The sequence below is a fragment of the Melozone crissalis genome, unplaced genomic scaffold, assembly GCF_028551555.1.
Source record: "Melozone crissalis strain CALT ecotype California unplaced genomic scaffold, PUWL_Pcris_2 ptg000014l_1, whole genome shotgun sequence".
Classification (NCBI taxonomy): Eukaryota; Metazoa; Chordata; class Aves; order Passeriformes; family Passerellidae; genus Melozone; species Melozone crissalis.
In genome coordinates this window covers 527,670-551,941 of record NW_026535792.1, presented here as the reverse complement: position 1 = coordinate 551,941, position 24,272 = coordinate 527,670, and the positions used below count along the sequence as shown (strand labels likewise).

The window sequence follows — 24,272 nt, the reverse complement described above, 5'->3', positions numbered from 1 at the left end:
GCCCAAGGCCAGGTTGGACACTGGGGCTGGGAGCACCTGGGACGGTGGAAGGTGTCCCTGCCGTGGCAGGGATGAGCTTTAAGGTGCCTCCCAAGCCCAGGCGTGCGGACTCGGTGCCCAGGCAGAGCGGATGCAATGCTGGGCTCCAGGCACGCAGGGGCGGCCCGTCCTGCCCTGCCCTGCCCGGGGCACAGCCGCCCTCACACCCACACCGCCGTGCCCGGCCAAGGGCAGGCCCGCGCCCTGCACCACGGCACCGACAAGATCTTGGCTAAAAAAGAAAGCAGTAACTGAAAAAACGCACACCCAGGGCAGGGTTAGACACTCCCGGTTCCAGGATGTGGGGAATCAAATAGATAACTTAAAAACATTCATTACCTTTCTCCTCCCCAACCTATTCTTTCCAGAGGGGCAGCCCAGCTCCCAGCTCCGGAGCACTGAGACAGGAGCAAGCGAGGACAGAGGCAGCCACAGCCTTGGGGACATGCAGCCCCCAGAATGTGGGGTCATGATCATGTCCCTGAGGGGGCTGTACAGCAGCAGCACAGGCAGGAGTCACCAACAGGGGAGAGCTTCTAGACCCACTCCCAAGCAGAAAGGCCCAAATAAACTGACAAGTTAAAAAATACTTATTTAATGTGAGCTTTTGTACTCGACAAATACACAAGTCCCAAAAGGTTCAGCAGCACCAAACTAAACAAAAATTTAATAAACAGTAATTCCATCTTCGGGAAATTCATCCTGTAATTGCATTTCCCAGCTAAAATATGGAATACGAAGGCTGAAGGAAGCTCCTGGATTTGGGTTTGGGCAGTGCCATCATGGCCAGCTTCCCAGCAGCTCCCTGTGTGCCACCAACGCTGCAGGACCCGGAGCTGGCACCGGAGGAGGCTGGAGCCTTCGAACTCGGCAGCTTCTTGGTCCTTCTGTACCTGCTGTAGCCACTGCAAAAATCAGAGAAGGCGTGTGTGAGACACCTGTGGCACCTGCCCTGGCCCCTGCACCAGCCTGCGCTCACGCAGGCACCACCACTGCATTTTCTGGAGGACTACACACTCATTTTGTGAATTTTTATTTTTTTTAACACACATGGCTGCAAAACCACCTCTGAAATGCAAACAGTACAGCTGCTGCTCTGGGATGTACCCAAGGGTCAGCAGCAACCACAAGTCACACTTCCGAGGCAGCAGAGCTAATGACAGATATTCCAGTAGATGGGAAAGTGCCAAGGGTGGGACAAAACCTGCTGGGCTGGGAAAACCATTTGCTACAAAAAACAGGGAGCAGAATGATGAGAACTGGGGGAGGGAAGGGGAAATCCTTGGGAAGTGGGAGATCTGCCTGAGAAGCTCAAGACCAACCAACAGCAGATGCAGGTGTTGCTTTGCATGAAACAATCAGAAGGAGAATCTGAATTAACAAGGGGCTGAAGTTCAAATATTCCATCAAGCGTTCAAAGTTTTAAGACCTGTTTGTGATTTCAAGCAAGGAACCTGGTGAGCCTGCTAATGCTAGCTATGGCAGAACACTGAAATGGAGTGTTCCCTGCTTAGCCTGCAGCAGTCAAGTGTGAGGACAAGTGTTAAACATCCTTCCTCACCAGCTTTCAAAAGCAAACATGCAGAAAAGCAGGGCGGAGCAGCTCTGGCCAGGCACCTGGATAGTTTTAACATTATTTAAGCCCATGCAGTGGGGGAACTGCAGCTCTGGGACCATCGCTGTGCAGAGAGAAGTGACCCCAGGCACATACCCTCTGGGGTGGAACTGCTGGCTGCCACCACCACCCGTCCTTTTCCTCTTGGAGTCCCTGGAGGTGGGCGCCCGCTTCCTCTTCCTCCTCTGGTTTGTGTTATTGCCAAAATAGCTGGAGGTTGTGCCTGCATCCTCTGCTTCCCCATCGCTCCCCGGCGAGCCCGTGCTCCCCGTGGCCGTGTCCCCGCCCGGGCAGGCGGCATCTTCTACACAGCAGGGAGGGAAAACCAACTCAGTCAGGGAGCACCCGGGCCAGTCAGGACACTCTGCTGGCGTCAGAACATCTGTCCTGGCCGTTCCTCACCTCCTCTGCACTGCCCCACCCCTGAATTTATCTCTAGTGGGAAGGCAGAAAGACTTTGGTGTGTTCCGAAAGTGATTGCTCCCTTTTGGAATTATTGAACGGTAAAAATTAGTTATTTGTGATTAAATCATGGTAACTTTTGAATCAACCATCTGCTAGAGGAGGAGAGAAAGGCACTGAACAGAAGTACATGTTGAGGTACAAAGCACACCTGGGATGGAGCATTCTGAGTACTTATCCATCACTTTAATTATTTCTGCACCGTACTTCTCCAGTTTGTCTTCTGTGACACCATCGATCTGCAGCAACACCTCCACGTCTGAGGACAAGGTTTCTGCAGCACAAAAGTATCCCTCAGACATGTCAAACAAATAACTTTTTATAAAGATACCTCTTTATAAAGAAGGAAATAAATTCCTTTCCATGCCCCTCTATGCAGAAGCCCCAAAGGACTTCTGAGAAATCTGGCCTTACCTGCTATTTTCTTTAGGGTGGAAGTACTGAAGATATTGAAGTAATGCACGTCAAAGACTTTGCCCAGGGTTTTGCAGGTGTCTGTAAGTTCACTGAGGCACTGTTTCACCATCTCTTCGCGCTGGGACATCTTTGCCATGGAAGCCCTTTGCCTTCTGATGGCACTGGCACTCTCTGTCTCGTGGAACTCCACCTGTTAAAATGAGCCATCTGTAACTGCTGCCAGGGAGTTCCTGCACACCCTGACTGATAACACAGGGACACAGCACAGGAAACTGAGATATCCTCTGATGGACCAAAAAAAGCTCTTCACCCAGCACACATTTTTAAAATAAGTTTTTACAGGTTACTCAGCCCCACCCCAGTTTCCTCAACAAAGGGCTGGAAGAGTTTAGAGAGGAGGAAAACCTCCAAGAGCCCAGTTCCCAGCTGGCTTCAAACAGAGGTCACTGGGGTAATGCTGAGGGCTCTGTCCTGCTCCAAACACAGCACTAATGCAGAGGAGGTGTTGCCTCAAGAAACCTGGGACTGTTCCACGACTTCATGAAGTGCCTATTCCATCAGATCCCACCAATGACTAGGAAAAAATAGAGTAGAAAACAAAAAAGGGAGTGCTGGCTCTTCTTCTTTCTCTTCTTAGCCATCTTTCTGTGGAGGTCAGAACTTTCCTTCACTGTCCAGCAGGAATTAGATGGGTGGGGAAGAAGAGAAAGGTTTAGACCTCTCCAAGCCTCTCAAACTCACTTTTTGCCTGACAACATTATTACTGGAATACTGCGGTACGAATCACACATGTTGGATTCTGTTCCTTCCATCTACCAGACATTAGTTCAGCTGGAGGCAAATTGTGTTTAAGCTACCTGAGGGAATATGCTAAAGGAAAACTGCAGCACCTTCCTTAAAACAATGCCTTCAAGAAACGAAATGGTTACACACCTGGAGTGACCCATCCAGCACAGCCTGAGCTCTCTCTCCCAGAATGACATATGCCACTGCCTGGTCATTAGCTGTGATGTACAAATCCTCATCCAGGATCTTGTCCAGGACCAGTTTTCTGAACAGCCTTTCAGCATTGTGCCTGGAATAGGCAGCTCCCTTCCCAAATATCCCAGACTGAATCTTGGCACTCGTTGAACCTGTGCAACAGAAAGCATAGGATGAGCTCGTGCTCACAAAGCCCATGTACACGCATTTACAGATGTGTGGGAGATTCCCAAGGCAGTCTGTTCACATTCAAAAAAGCCTTTAAACACTGGAAAACCAATGTTATCACTATAGCAACCTGAAATGGATTAAATCTTCAGTTTCATTTATTTTGGATCACTTACCACCAAGAGATTCCTGGGAAAACTAACTTTGTGAAATACATGTTTTTTTTAAACACCTGCTGGCATTGCACAACCCTCTTGATTCCTGGTCAGGGATTTGTGCACCAGGTCACTGAGGAGTTTCTGGGAGAACACTCACCTAGGAAGATGTCCACCATCATGTTGAGGGTGTACCTGCCAGAGCCTGGGTTCCTGCTGCCGTTGATCCGCCCCGCCTGCGCGCAGTGCTCGCGCACAAACCGCACGATGCTCTTCACATCCTCGGTCACATTCCGTGATTTATAATCCTGTGAAGTCACACCCCATCAGGCCATGCCATTGCATGTTCCTGCCCTAATCCAGGCTGTTACTGACGACCTCAGTTTCCATGATTGAGCTTTTCTCAGCTGTGAATTGAGTTTGTTCCAAATAAAGAAACCGTGATTCCTAGTTAGAAACCTACAGTGATACAGTCACAGGGATTCTGGATGTGATAACACAAAACCAATCCAACTGACTGTATATAATCCCCCCAGGGTTATTTGTGTAGAGTGAGGTGCAAGATTGCTGGGTAAATACTGGCAATCAAGGTAAATCATTTGGGAAGCATTCCTGTAATTACCCTGCTGCGCTCTAGAACATTAGAATGAGACTAAATAGGCATTATCCTCATCAAATTTGGTTCCAATCACAGCTGTATAAGGAAATGTTTCAAACACAGAGCTGAGACAGAATATCCGCAGGTACAAAACTGATCAGGATCCCTTCCCTGTCGTGTAACCGCTTATAGATGTGACTAAATACAAATTCAGTTTAACACCACTACAAATAAAACCTTTGGGGTTTACCTTTTTTCTACTGCAGTTGTCACAAATCACCTCTGGGTGATCTTTGCAGAAGGTGGGGTTGAAGTTGGTCTCCCCGAAGTAGGCGAGCAGCTGCACGCGGCGGCACTCGACCACGTTCTCGCAGTAGTGCACCATGCTGTACAGGTTGTTGAAGTGGGTCTGCCTCGTGTGGCTGTTCCCATCCTTCTCCACTGAAACACAGCAAATTCAGTGGTGTTTGTTAAAGCTGCACCTGTGCCCTTTCATGGAATGCGAATAAAAACTGGCTTTGCTCAAAAAACCCGCCATACTGCCTTTGCTTAAAACGCAATATTGGCTTTGCTCAAGAAAAGATGAGTGGGTTAGTACAGAACAGATATAGGACAGATTTTATCTCTCAAGTTTTAGAGAACTGGAGAAGGGAAATAAGGCTATAATGACAAAAATCAAGAGAAGGGTAAGCATGACATCATGAGAGAAAGTGGCCTCAAGTTGTGTCAGGAGAGATTTAGGTAAGATATCAAGAACAGTTTCTACATAGAAAGGGTAGCAAAGCCCTGGCACAGGATGCCCTAAATGGAGTCAGTATGTTTGGAAGCGCTCAAAAAGTATCTGGATGTGTCACCTGAGGACATGTTCTAGTGGTGAACAGGGGGGTGGAGTTGGTCTGACAGTTGGATTTGATGATATTAAAGGTTTTTCCACCCTTAACAATTTCATGATTCTGTGAAGCAAAGTGGTTTTAACTAAAATTAAGTACAAGTGACAAAAATCCTGCTTCTGGCACCTGAATGAAAACCATCCAGGTAAGGATTCCCAGTTCTTCCCTCCCTGCAATACTGAACTATCCATGGCATTTGTAAAAGAAAAGTAACACAGGCTAAAATGAGACCAGCAACAATGTGATGCTGTAATGTCATCTCCAAGTCCCCAGAGGAGAACTCACTCAGGATGAGCCTTCTCAGCCTGGTGACATCACTGTAGCTGTAGAAGAGCAGGCAGTGGGACATCTCTCCATCCCTGCCAGCTCTGCCAGACTCCTGGTAGTAGCCCTCGATGGATTTGGGAAGGGACGCGTGGATAACGTAGCGCACGTCGGGCTTGTCAATGCCCATTCCAAAGGCAATTGTTGCACATATCACCTGGGAAGGAGATCAAAATGCTCTAGACGCACATTATGGAAAGACCTTTCCATGAGGGACCTGGATTGGCAACCCTGGAGGACTCAGAATTTCAGCTGTAACAGTGCAGAACAAGCACAAAACAGCAACAACCTCCCCTCCTGTTGGAGGAGCCACTCCAGACACAGGAAAACCCAAACCCCAGGCTCTGCACAGCGGTGTGCCAGGAGCTGTTCCCGAAGCCCTGCCCTGCTCAGGTCCTCCCTGCTGGAGTAGCACACCTCGGTGCAGTGCTACAACCTTTCAATCACAGAATTCCCAGTGGAAGGTGGCTGCTGTGCCCCAGCAGGTCTGCTGGGATCAGCTATTCAATACTGCATTTGGTGATAACAACTTCCCTATTATTTCCCAGGCCAAGAGGGATAAAAGTGCCCAGATTTTCTTCCCTTTTCCTCCCGTTTTCTCTTCACCTGGCATCCCTCCTGATTAACCCACTTCTGCTGCACCAGATCCCTGTTGGAATCGGTGAGGCCGGCGTGGTAGGCCAGGGCAGCCAGCCCCTCCTTCTGCAGGATGGCTGCTGTGGTGTCACACTCGTGCCGGGAAAGGCAATAGATTATTCCAGAGTCATCTGCAAAGAGATGGGAAAAGAAATCTGAACTACAGTACAGTTTTAGCTGCTTTCCCTGCTCAGCCTGCCAAGCAGACACCAACCTCTCCCCAGTGGAATAAAGATAAGAGTAAAGATATAACTGCTTCACTATAGAACTTATTTTATTAGTACAGATAGTCTTGACAGTCTTTCCTACACAGTATTTTTGGGCTTTTGATGAGGTGGCATGAAGAAATGTTTTCCTCATCAGTATTTCGCAATCTCAGCATTTAGCATGTATGAACGAAACCTATATAATTCAAGAGTTAGAAAAGTCTAGTAAATGGTCTCTGAGGGTACAGCATGGGAGAAGCGGAGGGAGCTTGGTGTAATCCAGTTCCAGCAGCAGGAGCTGCAGGACTCCAAAGTGAGCCTAGAAAGATGGGAATCTCTGAAGATACCTTCAAGGGGAATTACAGATAAGCAGACCAACGCAATTAAACAATTAAGATATTGGGTGACCTTTATTCTCTGAAGACATGATCCTAAAAGCTCTGGCAGGCTCCAGAAGGGTCATTCAAGAGCATCACCATAATTGACTTTTCCATCTTAACTTAAATTCTCAACTTTAGAATGCACATAAATCCGATTCCCATTTTCAGTAACATCACTTTACCTCCATCTTGCTTTTCTGGTAAATATATCACTATATAGCATTATAAAAGCTTTTACTGCCTTGAGAAGTGGTTCATGAAAAGGCCTGTGGGCATCATGCTGCTGAATACTCACGGGGGTGATATTTTTTAATCCATTCCAAGCAGTCCATCGCCACCTTCTTTGGCTTCTTGGGCAACACATCATATTTCAAGTTATGCCTGTTGAAGCTCATTGTAAACCTGAAATGTGACAGTTCATGGTGCTCGTCAGCCTTATGGGTACAGCTATGTTGTGTTAAACAGCTTCCTTCAGCATGCAAGGAAGGGCTTGGTGAGTTTTTTGCTTCTTATGTTAATATTTTAAATCTACCTCCTAATAAACTCCATGCATGCATTTAATTTAATTTCATTTCATCAGATACAGCCACATAAGGATTTTAGATAGGTCTGCGAGGCTTTTTTTACTTCACTAAGTTTTCCACTCAGAATTTCTGTGGCACACACAAAGGGTTCCAGAAGCCTTGTGAGCACTCACACTTGTGGCTGGAGCATCTCGAGCTGGTTGAGGATGTCCTTCTGCACGCGGGGGTTGGCGGTGGCGGTCAGGGCCATCATGGGCACGGAGCGGAACTTCCTGCGCAGCGCGTTCAGCCGCTTGTAGTCCTGGCGGAAGTCGTGGCCCCACTGGGTGCAAAACACAATTTCAGTGCAACTCAGTACAACGCTCCGGCCGAGTCCTCTGGCGTTCCTGAAAACGGGGGGAGGCTTTACCTGGCTGACACAGTGGGCCTCGTCAATGACAAAGCGTGCCAGGAGTTTCCTGTCGTAGAGGTTCTCCAGGGCGGACATCAGGCGGCTGCTGGCACACACCTGGGACGCGCCACCAGCGGCAATGGAAAGCAAAATACCTGGGCTACAAGTGTCGGCTGGGCTGGCTGAGAGCGCACAAACCACTGTCCTGCGCTGCAGGATCACCCTGCGCTGCCCAGCTGAGTGCTCAGGGCACAGAGATGATCCCAGCCAGCTGCGTTCTAACCAAGCAGCTGCTGTGGGATTCCCACCAGGTTCTGGGATCACCCACCCCAAGGCCCCTCATTCTGAGGAAATTTCAGTAAATTTAAATTACTTATGTCAGGAAACAGGGAAAAATAATGCTGAAGAGAGAAACACAATCAGCACACTAACCAGCCCCCTCTTACAAAGCTCTTGTGCAATAACATATTTTTAAGGCAGCATATAATGCAGCCCAAGGCAAGCTCTGACAATTCCCTATCACCCTGACAATGCTGCATTTTCCCTGTATCACCCTATTCAGAGGGGTCTGGATTTAGTAGCTGCAGGACAGTGATTAACACTAATGTGCATCAAGATAGATTGAAACAGCTGGGCATGGGAGCTTGTTTTAGGAATTTACATTTTACAGACATACTCAGTTCTTATTCTTGGCTAATTACTGACTGAAATTAGCTACATCCGTATACATTCTTAATGAGTTACCCAAAACCTAGCATTTTTTCCCCAGAAGCCTACTCTGAGTGCAGATTTTCAGCACCTCACATCCCCCCCTCGTAGCCCCTATGGTTTTACAACTGAAGATGAAGTACAGACCTTCTCAGGGGTGACATACAGCAGCTTTATCACAGGGTCTTTCTTTGACAACTGCATGTAGATTTTTGAGGCATCAGCATCTGTTCTGTCACCAGTCAGGTATGTTGCAGCAATCTATATTAAAAAAAAATTATAAATACATATATTGAGTTTTATTACATGCAAAACAGAACCTCCAAATCAAGAAGCTCCCAGCCTCTCATTACAAACCAGTTCCTAAGCAGTCAGCCTTGGGAACACACGTTTGGAACACACATTTGAGCAGCCTGGGCCAGGGGAAGGTGTCCCTGCCCATGGTGAGGGGTGAAACAAGGTGAACTTTAAGATCCCTTCCAACCCAAGCCATCCTGGGATCCTGTGATCTCCTGCACCTGCATTTCTGCTCTGTGTATCATGTTTGCAAAGATGTTTAGCACCTCCATACCCCCCCAGCTCCAGAGCCCCTGGGGCTCATTCCCACTGCAGGGCCAGGCTGCTCCTGTGCAGGCGAGTGATCACAAATCTCAGAACCAGCCCCTGCTCTGCAAAACACAGCTCCAACACCCAACACCAGGAGCAGCAATAAATCCAGCGGTCACACTGCCAAGATATTCGAGTTCATCCAATTTAGCTCTTCCCAGGCACCTTCCTGTGCCGTTCACAGTGTCCCCCTAATCTATTTATGCAGTTTATATCCGGGAGACACAAGATTTGCTGTAAAATTTCAGATTTCTAATCCAGTTACCTGCAGCTTCACTCAATAAAGCTGCTGGAACTTACATCTAAAGTCTTGAGCTTCTGAACCTGATCGATGATGAGCGACCTGAGCGGAGAAATAACGATGGTGACCCCGGCAGAGACACAGGCTGGTAACTGGTAGCACAGGCTCTTCCCACCTCCTGTGGGGATGAGACAACACAGCAAGGGTTGGCTATCGAGAAAAGGGATGGGCACCTACTCCTTATTTGCCATTTTACAGCACCTCTGGAAACAACACATTTCGACCAATGCCTGCCACTAAGTGACACCTGTAGGATAAGGAACAGTTACTGTGTGTGAATTACTAAGGAAAGCAGAAATTCAATCCCCTCACTCAAAATACCCCAGTGCAAAAATAGTCCTGAAATCCTGCAGTCACAGAATTCCAGCAGCTCAAAGGCACAGAGGAAAAGAAAAGCTTGTCCCAAAGCTTGCAAAAGGAGCTGCAGGTTGGTACCCTGTACCTGTGGGCATGAGGATGAAACAATCCTCCCCCAGCAGAGCAGCATTGATGGCCTCCAGCTGGTTTGTCCGGAAACAGTGCAACCCAAACTTCTTGTGGAATATATTCATCATTTCTGCAGAATGGGGAAATTTCATGCCCCTGAAACGCTCCAGTGCAGGGTTATGAACCACTGGATCTGAAAGACAAAAAAATGCGATTAGAGCAAGTTATGACATCAAGTTACAGAAGGAATTGTTCCCTGCGAGGGTGGGCAGGCCCTGGCACAGGTGCCCAGAGCAGCTGGGGCTGCCCCTGGATCCCTGGCAGTGCCCAAGGCCAGGCTGGACAGGGCTTGGAGCACCCTGGGACAGTGGAAGGTGTCCCTGCCATGGCAGGGTGGCACTGGATGGGTTTTAAGGTCTCGTCCACCCCAAACCATTCTGTGACTCTGATTTTCACCTCCCCTTTTGCCAGCCTGTCTCTACATTAACCTGAAATGACACTGACCAACCCTGGGCCCTGGGGGGACTGAGTTTGCTTCCACAAACCCATTTTGGAACATCTTGCAGTGAAAACCATTGTACTGCTTTGAATCAAAAGCTGCAGAATCATTATTTAACTAAAACATAGAAATACCCTCATTTCCAATTTTAGCAGCTTCATCTTCCAGCAGCCTGAAACCAGCACAGGAAGGGAATATTCAAGATTAGCATCATTTAGAGGAAAAAAACCCCAAGATGACTTTGCAAAAAAGGAACCAAAAGAAACTTCCACAGAAACAAAAGGCATGGATGCGATCTGCAGTAGTTACTTGGTATTAGATTCAAAAAGAAATAAACAAGAATTTAAAAACGGAAAACGCCAACAACCCTCAGGAGTGCAGGTCACCTGGATGGTTCTTTGTTGCCACGGGGAGGGCTGGCTTTGGAGCGGCAGGAGTGGAGCCCACAGCCGACCCTCCGGCCCGGGACATGATCTTGGACAGGAGGGATTGGGCAGGAGGCCCCTGCGGGCGGGGCGGGCACGGCGGCGTGGGTGGCACCGCGGGGGCGGGCGCGGGCACCGCGCTGTCCCAGTCCTCCTCCTCCAGGTCATCGATGTCAAACGCATCCAGCTCCAGATCGGTGCCCGGGCTGTGCCCTGCGGCGGGGGCTGTGCTCTGGCCCCTCAGGGCTGTGCTGGTCAGGGGCTGCACCCCGCTCCTGGGCCCAGGACTGCTGTCCCAGCTGCTGTCGCAGGACCGCAGGCTCAGCCCGAGGAAAGCGCCCTCCCTGGCACCTGCCCTGGCACCAGGCAGCGCTGCAGGGCCCGGGCACGGCGGCTCCTCGGCACCCTGCCTTGGAGCACAAGAGCTGTCCAGGGTTTGGTTGGCTTTGGCAGAAGAGCCGCTGGAATGAACAGAAAGCACCGACGGGAGGTTTGTGGGTTTGGGGGAGTTTCTGTCAGAACTGAAGCTCCAGCTTGGGCCAGAGCCTGCACCAGGACACACACGAGGGCTCTGCTCCATGGGAGACTTCCAGCTTCTAGGAACACTGGTGTTGATGCCATTCTGTTTCAAACTGACAGAACTAGCCAGCAGTTTTCTCCTGGGAGAGACAGCAAGGGAAGGAGGAATGAAAAAAATATATATTTAGTCACAAGCAATGATTTACCAAGTTCTACAACATTCATTAAACAGTTTTGTCTCACTGCTGTTAAACATATAACATATGGTTCTGAGTCACCATGTTTGAAAATCATTTCAAACAAATCTAGGGAAGAGAAAATACCACCAGAAGAAACCAATGACAAAACTGTGACATCATCTCTACAGACACAATATAAAATAATTTCTAAAAGCAAGGAACAGATCCAGGCAAGGTAGAATATTAAAAATAAATCCTTAAGAAGCAAAACCTGAAGTTAAAAGTACACCTGAACCACATCATGTTTTTAGGTACTTTCTAAAGACTATGTCTGACTACAGCAATGAGAAATAAAACAAGCTGTTGTACTGAGAACATTTACAGAAGCTCAATGATTCCAGTCCAGGAAGAATCTAAGCAAAATCCCAAATCCCAATACTTTGTCCATGCATTGTGCCTCAGGTGAGGCAGCAGACAGAGCAGCAGGTTGTGGCAGCAATAATTCCACTGGAAGATGACAAGTTCAGGGGTATTAGGAGAAATCCCCGTCCCTGCAGTCGGCGAGGGGGGAGACAACACTGAGCTGAATGCCCGTGGCAGGAGAACTGAGGAGGACACCTGGCAGGTCACCCACATCCCCCGTGGGTGCAGGAGCACCTGGTGCCAGGCAGCTCCTCAGGCTGCCCGTGGAGCCGGATCCTCGCTCTGGCAGCACACAGGGACCCCAGCGTTTGCAGCAGTTCGGGGCATTCTGTTCCCTCCCTCAGGAGCGTTCCCAGCTTCCCAAAGCCCTCCCGGCCCGTTCTCCAGAGCGCTGGGGACACCTGCAGGCAGCTCCCTGCTCCGCACCTGCTGCTCCCGCCTACCTGAGGTCCCGGTGCTGCAGCAGGGCGCGGGCACAGCGCAGGGCCTGCAGCTCCTGCAGGGGGATGGCATCCACCAGCTCGCAGATGGCCTCCATGACCGCCAGCAGCCGCGGGGCCACCGGCACGGCCTCACCTGCCACGGGGAGGGAGCTCAGCACAGCGTTTCCACCACAACGGGTGCCCACGGGATACCACCCTCCAGAGGACAGTGACTGCGGTCAGTCAGTCTGAACAATTTACTTCCAACACGCTTTTAGTCCATGTGCACAAAGAAACTGATTCTGTGTGCAGGAACTCCATGAATCTACATATTTTTGCCCTTGTCTTTCATTATCTGTCTGTAATCCAACCATTTATGTCAACTCTCCATCTATGGATGTTCATTCTCCATCTGTTAATGTTCTTGGATTACACAGGATAATAAATAGTTACAAACTACCCCCAAAATCAGAGATATGAATTTCCAAAGCATTTTGTGTACCTGAATCTCCTGCATTGGCATCACCAGGATGTGCTGAGGGAACTTTCTCCTGCCTGGCCTCGGAGCTGCCAGGTGTGCACCTTCCTCCAGTGGGAGAGTCTCTGAAAATGCTGCTAACACCAAAAGGAAAAGCCATGAAAATACAGATCTCTGTAATCTGAGGCACTTCCACAGAACAGTGAGATTTAAATGTGTGAAAAAGATAAATTCCTGAAGGCCCAGGCAGAACCCAAGAGCTGAGCAGTCACTCATCCTGGGTGCCAATGTATGGAATTTTCTCCCATCCCACTACAGAAGTCACTCTGCTTTTTTCTGAAGCGAAAGCCAGCTAAAACTAATTTTATCAGCCATAAAACTAGTATTTGATAAAGCATTGATTGCAGCTGCCAGCCATCAACCTGGCAAGCAGCAAAGAGACCGAGCTCAATGTGTGCCTCGTTACCAAGCAGGAATTGGGGCTGGTTTTGGTGCTTTTGTGCTCCTGCACCAGACAGACGGTTTCAGCAGCGAGCTCTGGGTACCTGGCACTCTGTGCAGAGGGGGAGAAGGGCGGCAGCTCCTCCTCCTCCGGGGAGGGAGGGACGATGTCCAGGTCATCCTCCTCGATGTCAGCACCTGCCCACGGCCAGGCGGCCTCATCCAGCGCTGGGGAGCTGCTCCCAGCCCGCCGTGGCTCCTGGCCCCCTTCAGCTGCAAGGGAAGGGCATTGGTACTGCTGGGGAACACTGCACACTGAGCCAGCCTGCCACAGACACAGGGGAGAACAGCAGCCAGATTCCAAAGCACTCGTTTGATCCAGCTTCTGACTCCCAGAGGATAAAACCTGCTGCTCCCTTGTCTCCCCAGTAAAACAGACAGACAAACCCCCACAAACCCTCATTGAAGCGGAAAAGTGATACGAATAAACCTACAGTCAGCTGTCCCTGGCAGAAGTGAAACACTGAAGAGATCTATTTTTCTGCAATGCTTTGCTATAAAAACGATTTATATAAAAACCTGTTTCTATTAAAAGCTCCTATTATATGAAATCCTAGCCTTAAAAGAGTGCAGACTCATTAGCTGTCACAATCCCTGTACTGGAACTGGAAGGTAAATGTACATGCATTGTGTCTTAAAAGACAAATCCTACAAAGAGAGGTCAATATCATTAACTTATTGAAATTAATTTCACAGAGAAAGGAAAAGACAAGAAAATATTAAAAACAGAAATACAGTTCACAAATGTTTTCACCACTCAGTGTAAGGGCAGCATCCCAGAACATTCTTTGATGTTTTCAGTGGCATAAACACGTTAATTTCCCAAATAAAGGTCCAAAGTTTCAAAACACAAGAGGTAAGGAATCTAAAATAAAGCAACTCGGTGGGACAGAGCTGCCAAAATAATAACAGGCAGGAATTTTGTGATCATAACTGAGAGTTGGAGTTCTTTTGTGTTTATGCTTATGTTAAAAATGGAGAGCAATCACTTTTTCTGGTTTATTTCATGCAGGTCTGTTCAGGTCTCTCCTGCATGAATTTGCTGAGTGTTTTTCTCTCCATAGCATCCCTATAGATTATTGATCATTTCAGGAATGCTATTAATCTTGTAACTGCAGTACAAGAGCAGCTGCTGCTCCTGCACCGGCAGGACGCTGCCCCGCTTCCAGGCTGGGGGTACCGAGCACACAGCTCCCCGTGACTCCTGAGAAGCCACGCCAAGCCAAGCCAAGCCCTGGGCTGCACACCCAGCGGTTCCTGCAGCCAGGTACCTGCACACCCAGCTGTTCCTCCAGCCCGGTACCTGCACACCCAGCGGTTCCTGCAGCCCGGTACCTGCACACCCAGCCCAGTACCTGCACACCCAGCTGTTCCTCCAGCCCGGTACCTGCACACCCAGCGGTTCCTGCAGCCCGGTACCTGCACACCCAGCCCAGTACCTGCACACCCAGCTGTTCCTCCAGCCCGGTACCTGCACACCCAGCGGTTTCTCCAGCCCAGTACCTGCACACCCAGCTGGCTGGACGTTCTTCCAGCCCAGTACCTGCGCACCCAGCTGGCTGGACGTTCTTCCAGCCCAGTACCTGCACACCCAGCGGTTCCTCCAGCCCGGTACCTGCGCACCCAGCTGGCTGGATGTTCTTCCAGCCCGGTACCTGCGCACCCAGCTGGCTGGATGTTCTTCCAGCCCGGTACCTGCGCACAGCCCTTACCTGGGCGAGCCCCGGCGCTGCCCGCATCCCGGCGCGGCTCAGCAGCATCCTGCTCCCCGCAGCCGGGCCCCGCAGCCGAGTCCTCCAGGCAGATCACGGAGCGCTGCGAGCAGGGCCGCGGCTCGGCCTCCGCCGCTGCCTCCCCGCCGCCGCCGGGCCGCGGGGCCCCGGGAGAGCCGCGCGAGGCCGGGCGGGGGCCGGGCCGCGGGGGCTCCTTAACGGTGGCTCGCAGCCCCTTGGGGGACACCAGCGGCGGCCGACAGAACTTCTTTTCGATTCCCGACAGGTCGAAGTCATCGATGTCATCCCACTCATCGCCGATGGTGATAACGGGGCCCGGAGCGGAGCCAGAGCCGGAACCGGGGCCGGGAGCGGAGCTGGCCTTCCCGGCGGGAGCGGCGCTGGCCGGCCTGGCCGCGGGAGCCGCGGGGGAGGCACAGGTCGGAACACAGCCCCGCGGCGGCGCCTTGGCGTGCGGCGGAGCCGAGGCGGGCAGGGCCAGCGAGACGTTCACGTCCTTGTCCCTCAGCACGGCGGCGGCGCCGAGGCCCCGCGGCGCCTTCTTGAAGGTAAAGCCCCTGCAAGGAGAGGAGCCCGGTGACTCCCCGGCCGCGGCGGCCGCCCCGCCCCGCCCCGCCGCCCCGGTACTCACGGCGGGCGGTCCCGCGCCGGCGGCGGCGCGGCGCGCAGGGCCCCGCGGGCCGAGTGCCGCTGCAGCTGCTCCCGCAGGTTGTTCTGCGGCACGGCCGCCATGGCGGCACCGCCCCGCCGCCAGGGGGCGCCCGCCGCGGCCTCCCGCCCGCGCTTCGCATTCGCCGCCAAAACCGCCCCCGGTTCCCCATTGGCCGGAGGCGACAGGACGGAAGTGACGCACGGGGGCGGGAGGCACGGCGGCGGATATGGAAGTGTTTCCGGAAATGGCGGCTCCGCCCTCAGGCCGGGCCCGCTCCCTCCCGGTTCTGACCCGCCTTGGGCCCGCCTTAGCCCCGCTCCCTCCCGGCTCGGACCCGCCTTGGACCCGCTCGGCGCCCCGCACCGGGAGGCCGGAGCCCCTCAGCCCCCAGCTCAGAGCTCACAGCACAGCGCTCGGGTGACGAGGCAGCTTTATTGTCAGTGAGATTTCATTGTGAAACAACACAGACGTGCCCCTGCTCACACGCGGCTTCATTTCCTCGGCACCGAGGTTCTGGGGTCTTCGCTGGTGGGTTAAAGAAAAATCACCCGTTTCTTCTCTATGTGCATCAAAATACCCTGGTTTTTAATACAAAATATAGCAAGCATTTCATCAAAATTGGTAAAAGTGTACAAATCACAGTACTCATTCATCCTTCCTATAAAGAACAGGGAAATTGCCTTCAAGGAAAATTTTAAAATCGCTACAATTTACACCTGGTGATTGCAGGAAAGCCACCGAGGGGCTGGGGGAGCTCTGTGTGCCCTCAATCTGTTCCTGTGGGATTTCCCTGCATCCAGGCGGGCCCTGCTGCCCCCGGGGTGGATGGAGGCACACCTGGGCACACCTGGGCACGGCAGGAGGAGGGAACCTGGCAGGGACAGGGCAGGCTCAGCTCGGGCTGCTGCTGCAGGAGAACCTGGCTGCTGTGTGTGAGGGCCAGGTGACACTCCAGCAGGTGACACTGCCAGCAGGCAGGCCTGGCACCGGTTCTGCCCCTCTGGTGCCAGCCTCAGCCCTGGAGCACGTCAAGCACTGCAGCCCCAGGCCAGCCTGCCCCTGCTACACCCGAGGAACGGGGTAGGAGGCACAGGCAGCCAGCCCACACATGTTCTTGCCTCGCTCGATGAGGAAATACCTGAAAGAGACAGAAATGGCTGTGAGTGAGCGTTCCCTCCTGTGGCAGGTGAGCGTAGGCAGGCCCTGGCACAGGTGCCCAGAGCTGCTGTGGCTGCCCCTGGATCCCTGGCCAGGCTGGATGGGCTTGGGAGTACCCAGGGCACTGGGAGGTGTCCCTGCCATGGCACTGGGCAGGCTGTGAGGTCCCTTCCCCCTCAGCTCTCCAGGCAATGCCATCCCCTGCCCCTTACACCCTGAACAAACCAGAATTTACATCTCACTCCCAAGAATCCCACTGGTGAGGCTGGGATCTCACTCCTGGCACAAGCTGCTCTCAGTGGCTGTGTGAGCAGCAGGGAGCTGAGGAACCAGTGGGTCTGGAGAGGTTGGATGTGCTCTGAGCCCTGGAAACCACTGGGGCTCTGCCAGCCTGGCTGTGCCCTGGGCACCTCAGGAACCAGCAGCTCTGCCAGCCTGGCTGTGCCCTGGGCTCCAGGGGGAACCAGCAGCTCTGCCAGGCTGGCTGTGCCCTGGGCACTATGGGGAACCAGCAGCTCTGCCAGGCTGGCTGTGCCCTGGGCACTATGGGGAACCAGCAGCTCTGCCAGGCTGGCTGTGCCCTGGGCACTATGGGGAACCAGCAGCTCTGCCAGGCTGGCTGTGCCCTGGGCACTATGGGGAACCAGCAGCTCTGCCAGCCTGGCTGTGCCCTGGGCTCCAGGGGGAACCAGCAGCTCTGCCAGCCTGGCTGTGCCCTGGGCACCTCAGGAACCAGCAGCTCTGCCAGCCTGGCTGTGCCCTGGGCACTATGGGGAACCAGCAGCTCTGCCAGGCTGGCTGTGCCCTGGGCACTATGGGGAACCAGCAGCTCTGCCAGCCTGGCTGTGCCCTGGGCACCTCAGCAGCTCCGCTGGGCCAAGGCTGTGCTGGGCAGGGAGCCCAGGCCAGGCCTGGTGAGCCGTGCCACCGCCCAGCCTGGCATCATTGCCCACACCCTCCCGGCTGCCAGAGCTCACTGCGGGGCTCGGGGCGGGCAGGGGCTGAGGTGGGTGCCCCCCAGCAGGCAGGGCGTGTGCCCGGCCCCACGGCCTTACCCCTGCATGCCCCACAGGCGGCCCCAGGAGTTCTTGACGATCCAGTAGGGAGTGCCGTCCTCCTGCCCGTAGCCCACGGCCAGCACGGCGTGGTTCACCTTGTCGGGGGTGTGCTCGCAGCGGGGGCTGCAGGGAGACAGTGCGGGGGCTCTGAGCGGCGGCCTGCATTGGCCAGGGACCGCTCAGGCAGCAGTGCTGACCACACTGCACACACAGCTGGGGACGCTCTGACTCCCAGCTCTGCACAGGAGGGAGGGCAGGCACACAAAGGAGACACTGCTCTGTTTCTCCACTCTGAAACTACCAGCCGTATCTGGAGTTAGGCGATCCGTGCACTTCTGAGCTCCTGGCCACCAAGATGAGCTACAGGGCAAAGGAACTTTCCCAACTGGAACCAGCAGCTCTTAGTGCCTCCCAGGGCTGGTTTGTACTGCCCTGAAATTCAAGGGCACTGCTTCATGTTTTGCACAGGAACAGCAAACTCGTGGGTCTAAATATGTGTTTCCTCTAAATTTTCAACCTTTAAACTGCACTTGCTGAAAGCTGCTGCCTGTGGTGTGAAACAAGACAGCTCATGCTACATGCTCCCATCTCAAGAGCATCTATTTTTAAACATTTTCAAACTGCATCACAGGAAAAGATCAATAATCCACCTCAGATTTTCTTTTTTTTGATCTGTTAACAGCTGCTCTGTGCTGAAAGCACTGGAGCATCAATTATTCCGTGCACTCTGACTTCAAATCCACCTTAGACTGCAATTCCACGGGATAACTGCTGCTGGCGTGTTCCTCTGACCACGTCCCTGCCCTCACAGCTCACACCTGCCCAGGGCTGGCACTGACCTGTGGCATCACTGGCTCTTGGCCCAGCAAAGCCTCTGGAATCACCACCGGCTCCTTCCTGAGAGCTCCTGGGGCAGATCCCCCAGGCTCAGCCTCCCCCTTGCACTTTGCCTGCAGTTCTGCATGACTGAGGGTTCATGACTCCCAAATATGTTTCTGTTTCTCCAAACACACACTTTCCCCTGCTGGGACAGCCCCAACCCCGTGGGGAGCTGCAGAGTGCCCCGAGCTGCCTGACTCGCTGACCTTCCTTCCACCACAACCTGGTCTCCAGGCCGGACAGGTTCCTAGCCTGCAGCCCTCCTCCCTGTGCTGCACCCTCATCCCCTCAGGAACCAGTACATCAAGGCTCTGTTTACTCTTTTTTTTCTATTTTCTACTTAAAAGAAGTGTGAGAACGCAGCGCAGTGTTCCTGCACGAAGCAGGATAAACAGGGACGCACGTGACTCCAGCCCTACCTGCTCCCCTTGCCCTCACCTCACCAAATGGGGGGCACACTCACTTGGAATACACTCCTTTCCTGTAGTGCATGAAGTCACTGGTCACCTCAAAGGCAAAGCTCACTGGGTTGTGCTTCCCCACAGCTTCCACCATGCCGTCCTCGTCATACTGCAAGAGAGGATCCGGGGTCATCACCTCATCATCCTCATCCTCTCCTGGCTGTGCTGGCCAGGGCACGGGGGATGGACAACCCTGCTGTGCTGCAGGACAAGGAATCCAGTGCTGAGCTGCAACAGGAGAACCGGCACTCTGTGCCAGCCTGGAGGGGCACCCCAGGGAAGCAGGCAGGAACCCAGGGCCTGCGTTTTGGCTCCAGCACCTCCTTGGTGCCACTTCCAAAGGTGTGCAGGACAGCAGGAGTGTGCCCAGCAGCTCCGTCTCTCCAGGAGCACACAGGCTGCAGCTGCAGCTGTGAGCCCAGCACACCTTGGGCACCCCAGCGCCTCCCCTTGGCACAGCCCTGGCAGTCTGGAATCTCAGCCCTCGGGGCCTCACCTGTGTGATATTGATCACGTCCTTGACAAAGGCGATGGCTTTCTCGGGCTGGAACTTGCAGGTGCCGTTCTGTGGGGACAGAGAGGCGCTGTGGGGGCTGTGCCAGCCCTGCTGTGCCCCCACGGTGGAGGCCGGGGCCATGCTGCAGTACCTTGGCCCGGTAGGGGTAGCTGTCCTCCCCCATGAGCCCCTTGTTGTACAGGATGTACTCGAAGGCTTGGCTGGGCAGGCCCCTGCGAGACAACACGGCTCCGTTAGGATGCTAACAGTTAATTAGGATGGTAATGATGAACTCGGTAATGCTGCAGCCTCTGCAGAGCAAAGCCATCGACATTCCCCCCTGTGCAGCCCAATCCCACCAGCCAGGGAGGGGCAGTGTCTGTGCCTGCAGCATCTCCCTGCCTGGGCTGCCTGGCATGGTCATTCTCCAGCTGCCAGATCCCTGGAGAGAAGCACCAGGAGCCCTGAGGGTGTGAGGTCAGCTGCCCACACAGCACCAGCCTCACATACTAAATGAAAGGTGTTTTTTGGTGCCCTCTGCCCAGCCTGGCTGGGGGACATTGAGACACCCACAGCTCCAGCAAGCAGCCGCTCCCTTCCCTGGCCACCTTCCAGAAGCACATCTCAGGAGGGAAGAAAAGAGAGATGATCAGAAGTGCTGATGTGGAAACGCCTAAGGAGGAGTCGCAAGAGATAAAAAGCACCAAGAGTGGCTTTGCTCAGCTCTGAGCGTCCCTCCAGGACAGCTTATCTCACAGAAAACAGAAGCTGTCAGAAAGCTCTACTCTCTGCCTTCTCTAGCAAGGCCAGGAGGAACTTCCCAAAGAGGAAGTTAAAGTTTCTATGGGTTCTTCAGGGTGCCACGAGACGCGCGTGACTCGGGGCAGAACAATAGCCAGAAGTCCCCTTGCTGCCCCAGGGCCCACCAGAGCCCAGCCTACAGCTGCTGTGTGAAAATCCCTCAGATAAAAACCAACAGAAGAGGAACAGCAGAGGTTGGGAAATGCTGGAGATTTAGTGAAACATCCTAACCTCTACAGAGGGTGAAATTAAAATAACCAGCCAAATCTAAAGTTGCTTTCCCTGACACATTGCAGCCGTGGGAAGACAAAAGCCATTCCATAATGTGGAAGGAGCCTGACCCTAGATCTGGAGGAAGGTTGTCCATCACAGGATATAAGATTCTCTAATTTCTGCCCTCTCTGACCCTCTGTGACTTACCCACTGCAGCCATGGTTGTTGAAGGCCTGGGCGCAATCAACCAACTGCTGCTCTGCCTGCAGAGAAGGGTTTTGAGTCAGTGCTTGACAGTTTTGAGTCAGCGATTGTCCCACACCTGTGCTCAGAGTCAGTGACTCAGAAAGCAACTGCACAGCAGGAACTGAGAGCTGCTTTATCTGTGCAGCTGGCTGCAACCACCACCACAGCACTGCTTTACTCCTGGGAGTCCCTGGAAATGGCTCCATGTCCCAGGGAGGCAGACAAGGAAGACCTGGAGCAGCAGCCTGGGGTGCCCTGGCTGCCAGAGGCATTCCTCCTCATGCCTGCCAGGAATCCATCCCCCCAGAAGCACTGGCTGAGATGTTTTCCAAAGGTCAGGTTTGTTTTTAACACACCCAGCCCTCGGTTATTCTGCTAAGTTGTGTAAGTGGCTACTGTCTTTCTAGTTCTTCAGGAATATAAATCCCCCAGGAGCTGAAAAACCAACATGTCCCAATGTGCTGCCTGCAGCGAGGCTGGCTGGCAGGGCCAGGCACAGCTTCTGTCCCCACACCTCTCCCAGCAGCCTCCAGCCCCTCTGACTCATCCTGCTCCCCAAAGGGCTCTGAGCCAGAACACCTCTCACCAGAGAGAGCAGCTTTCCCGTGGCAATGGCAATAGCAGACTCCAAACAGCCCGTGGTGGAAAAGGTCCAGCAGCTCCCGCAGGGACCCTACACGAGGAACAGGAGAGGAACTGCTCCAGGAGGTGCTGCAGGCTCACCAGGCTCCCCAAAACACGGGCAGGGGGACATGGCAGCAGTGCAGAGCCTCCACTCCGTGCTGGCAGCTGGGCCTGGCCTTCAGCTCAGCCCCAGGCATGGCACAGGTCCGGGGGAGCTCCCCTGGCACAGGCACCCAGCCCTGCTCCTCGGGCACGGCACCTGCCCGCAGCCATCAGCCCCCTCTGGCCGTGTCACACACCCCTCACCTGGTTTTTCACGGGCGTCACGAAATTCCCCTTCTTCCTCCAGTCGATGGAGTCGGGATGTGGCCCAGAGCTGCGCAGGAGGTTCCCCTTGGTGGCTGAGCAGTTCTGCAGGCAGGCAAAGGGCTGTGGTGAGCCGCCAGGCCAGGGGGGCACGACAGCCACCCTGCCCGGGTGACCAGCCCACACACAGGCCGCTGCAGCAGGGAGCACTGCCAGCCTGCACCCCTGCACCCCTGGCTGCAGTGCCCCGGCTGCTCAGGGAGCTGACAGCAGAACAGACAGCTGGGCTGGAGTCAGGGGCAAGGCACTAAAAGCCATGAAGGTGGGGAACAGGGTTCACCTGGCTCTTGCCCTGTGCTGGTGGCACAGGATGTGACCTGAGCACAGGGGACTGCAGGCAGCACAGTGAGGGGCGCTGGCCCTGCAGCGGGTGTGGGTCATGCAGAACCCCCTCACACTGGTGCAGGTCACTGCAGAACCCCCTCATGGGGATGCAGGGCACTGCAGAACCCCCTCTCAGGGGTGCAGATCACTGCAGAACCCCCTCATGGGGATGCAGGGCACTGCAGAACCCCCTCTCAGGGGTTCAGGCCATGCAGAACCCCTCACAGGTGCACTGCACCCCCTCCTTCCCTGCCAGCCAGCATTTACCTGCGGCTCACTCCACAGGTAGAGCTTTTTGAACTCCGCGAAGGTCAGATCCGAGAACTGGTTGAGGCCCACTAGAGGGAGGAACAGGGGACACTGTGCTCAGCGATGGGGGCTGCCCAGGGCCGGCCGCGGCCGGGCGGGCTCGGGGCTCGGGCTCCTACTCTGGAAGCTGTGGTTGCCGGCGTTGTGCTCCTCCACGCGCCGTTTGTTGCCCAGGAAGATGCGCAGCCGCCGCGGGTACTCCTCGGGGCCGTAGCGCCGCTCGTTCTGCGGGGAACCGGCACGTCAGGGCCCCGAACCCGGCCCGGCCCGGCCCGGCCCGGCCCCGAGCTCACCTGCAGCATCCAGGCCTTGAACAGCTGCTCCTCTGCGGGAGAGAACGGGCCCGTCAGCGGCACCGCCACGGCTCTGCCGCACCGGGGGCCGGCCCGAACCGAGCCGAGCCGAGCCGAGCCGGGCCGGGCCGTGCCAAGCCGCCTCCTGCCCTCCCGGTGCCCCCGTACCTTCGGCCGAGGGCTCCCAGGCGGCGGCGGCGGCGGCCAGCAGCGCGGCCGCGCTCAGCAGCACGGGCCAGCCCATGGCCGAACCGCGCCGGGCCGAACCGGGACGGGCGGGACGCAGCGGAGCCCAACCGCGCCGAGCCGAGCGCGGCCGAACGGGGCCGAAATGCGTCGAGCCGCTGCCAGGGGGCGGGACAAGGGGCGGGACATTGGGTGGGCGTGGCACTGGGCGGGGCACCGGCTCTGGGCGGGGCACTGGGCGGGGCACCGGCACTGGGCGTGGCCCGCGGCCCGGCGGGTCCGGCGTTATCCCGCCCGTAAAACTATCACAAACCCCGGTTCACCCTGAGATAGAATAGATTTATTAGCAAGAGGTAATCAGGAAACATATATTTTTACAAAAAAAATGGAAATATCTTTTTTTTTTCCCAAACAAGCTGTAAGTTGAAATAGTTTTAGGGCTTGAAAGAGAATTCCCATACCACGAGGTATTGCTTACAGCAAGTGTTGTGTGAGTGGAGCATGCCTGCCACTGCCGGGGAACCGTGTCAGGGACTGTACAATGTAAAAAACCCAGGTACTATTCACAGAATAAGCACTACATTACTATATCCTGCTAGCGGGTGGTTAGCCAGGATTACAGTAGATGTAATAAAAACACTCGTCATCTCTAACTCTACGTCATGGTACTCAGAGTGGGCACAAGGGCACGGATCTACAGCATATCAACAGGAGCCGGATGCAGCGAGGAGAGGAGAGGCGAGGGGATGCTTCCATCTTCCCAGCTTCGGGGGCACCAGGGCAGCAGCCGGGGCCCCCCGTGCCCGGCCAGCACCAGGGCGGCACACACACAGAGGGCAGCTCACACCGAGGGACAACCTTTAATGCGCTCCCTTCTGCCACCTTACAGAGTTGGGATGTAACCGCCAGCACTGCCCGAGGGAGAGCTGCTCTGTGCTGCCCCAGAGCCCTGCGGGGACACGGGGCTCACCTGCACCACAGGGACTCACCTGCCCCACGGGGACACGGGGCTCACCTGCTCCATGGGGACACAGGGCTCACCTGCCCCACAGGGACTCACCTGCCCCACGGGGACACAGAGCTCACCTGCCCCACAGGGACTCACCTGCCCCACGGGGACACGGGGCTCACCTGCTCCACGGGGACACAGGGCTCACCTGCACCACGGGGACTCACCTGCCCCGCGGGGACACAGAGCTC

At 54.3% G+C, this 24,272-nt stretch overlaps 2 protein-coding genes and 1 long non-coding RNA gene across 6 annotated transcripts; all 3 read right to left on the bottom strand.

Annotated features, from left to right (window-relative positions):
* Nucleotides 1-618: 618 nt before the first annotated feature.
* BLM (BLM RecQ like helicase) lies at nt 619-15,109 on the bottom strand. 3 transcript variants are annotated; one of them, XM_054272867.1, is made up of 20 exons: nt 14,986-15,109; nt 13,318-13,486; nt 12,797-12,909; nt 12,316-12,448; nt 10,713-11,410; nt 9,844-10,020; nt 9,401-9,519; nt 8,642-8,755; nt 7,805-7,903; nt 7,569-7,717; nt 7,167-7,273; nt 6,256-6,416; nt 5,611-5,806; nt 4,686-4,876; nt 3,998-4,145; nt 3,467-3,666; nt 2,531-2,723; nt 2,268-2,390; nt 1,751-1,958; nt 619-944 (listed from the first exon to the last, which is right to left on the bottom strand). In XM_054272867.1, the coding sequence occupies exons 4-20, from the start codon at nt 12,408-12,410 to the stop codon at nt 761-763; spliced, it is 3,162 nt and encodes a 1,053-aa protein (XP_054128842.1). In that variant the 5' UTR covers nt 12,411-12,448; nt 12,797-12,909; nt 13,318-13,486; nt 14,986-15,109; the 3' UTR covers nt 619-760. The 3 variants fall into 3 exon arrangements, with proteins under 3 accessions (XP_054128842.1, XP_054128839.1, XP_054128840.1); XM_054272864.1 differs by lacking the exon at nt 14,986-15,109 and having other exon boundaries at nt 13,318-14,459; XM_054272865.1 differs by lacking the exon at nt 14,986-15,109 and having other exon boundaries at nt 12,797-12,906; nt 13,318-14,459.
* Nucleotides 15,110-16,603: 1,494 nt separating this feature from the next.
* Nucleotides 16,604-23,160, bottom strand: CTSH (cathepsin H). Its single transcript, XM_054272573.1, has 12 exons — nt 23,055-23,160; nt 22,887-22,918; nt 22,713-22,818; nt 22,552-22,622; nt 21,901-22,005; nt 21,557-21,643; nt 20,932-20,987; nt 19,862-19,943; nt 19,711-19,779; nt 19,217-19,323; nt 17,872-17,997; nt 16,604-16,796 (listed from the first exon to the last, which is right to left on the bottom strand). The coding sequence occupies exons 1-12, from the start codon at nt 23,128-23,130 to the stop codon at nt 16,721-16,723; spliced, it is 993 nt and encodes a 330-aa protein (XP_054128548.1). The 5' UTR covers nt 23,131-23,160; the 3' UTR covers nt 16,604-16,720.
* A 230-nt stretch (nt 23,161-23,390) lies between these two features.
* Nucleotides 23,391-24,265, bottom strand: LOC128934733 (uncharacterized). 2 transcript variants are annotated; one of them, XR_008482879.1, is made up of 2 exons: nt 24,230-24,265; nt 23,391-24,061 (listed from the first exon to the last, which is right to left on the bottom strand). It is a non-coding gene; the product is annotated as an uncharacterized LOC128934733 (long non-coding RNA). The 2 variants fall into 2 exon arrangements; XR_008482880.1 differs by lacking the exon at nt 24,230-24,265 and adding an exon at nt 24,114-24,144.
* Nucleotides 24,266-24,272: the final 7 nt, after the last annotated feature.

What these genes read in the sequence shown, in the direction of transcription:
- CTSH (XM_054272573.1), bottom strand. Translation starts at nt 23,130, where the DNA reads ATGGGCTGGCCCGTGCTGCTGAGCGCGGCCGCGCTGCTGGCCGCCGCC. An exon ending in CGGCAACCACAGCTTCCAGA is followed by an intron (nt 22,623 to 22,712) that starts GTAGGAGCCCGA and finishes TCCTCCCTCTAG; the next exon opens with TGGGCCTCAACCAGTTCTCG. An exon ending in AGGAAAGGAGTGTATTCCAA is followed by an intron (nt 17,998 to 19,216) that starts GTGAGTGTGCCC and finishes GTCTCCCTGCAG; the next exon opens with CCCCCGCTGCGAGCACACCC.
- BLM (XM_054272864.1), bottom strand. Translation starts at nt 13,676, where the DNA reads ATGAGGGTTTGTGGGGGTTTGTCTGTCTGTTTTACTGGGGAGACAAGG. An exon ending in AGAAGCTCAAGACTTTAGAT is followed by an intron (nt 8,756 to 9,400) that starts GTAAGTTCCAGC and finishes TTTTTAATATAG; the next exon opens with ATTGCTGCAACATACCTGAC. An exon ending in TGTATGTCACCCCTGAGAAG is followed by an intron (nt 7,904 to 8,641) that starts GTCTGTACTTCA and finishes GGCGCGTCCCAG; the next exon opens with GTGTGTGCCAGCAGCCGCCT.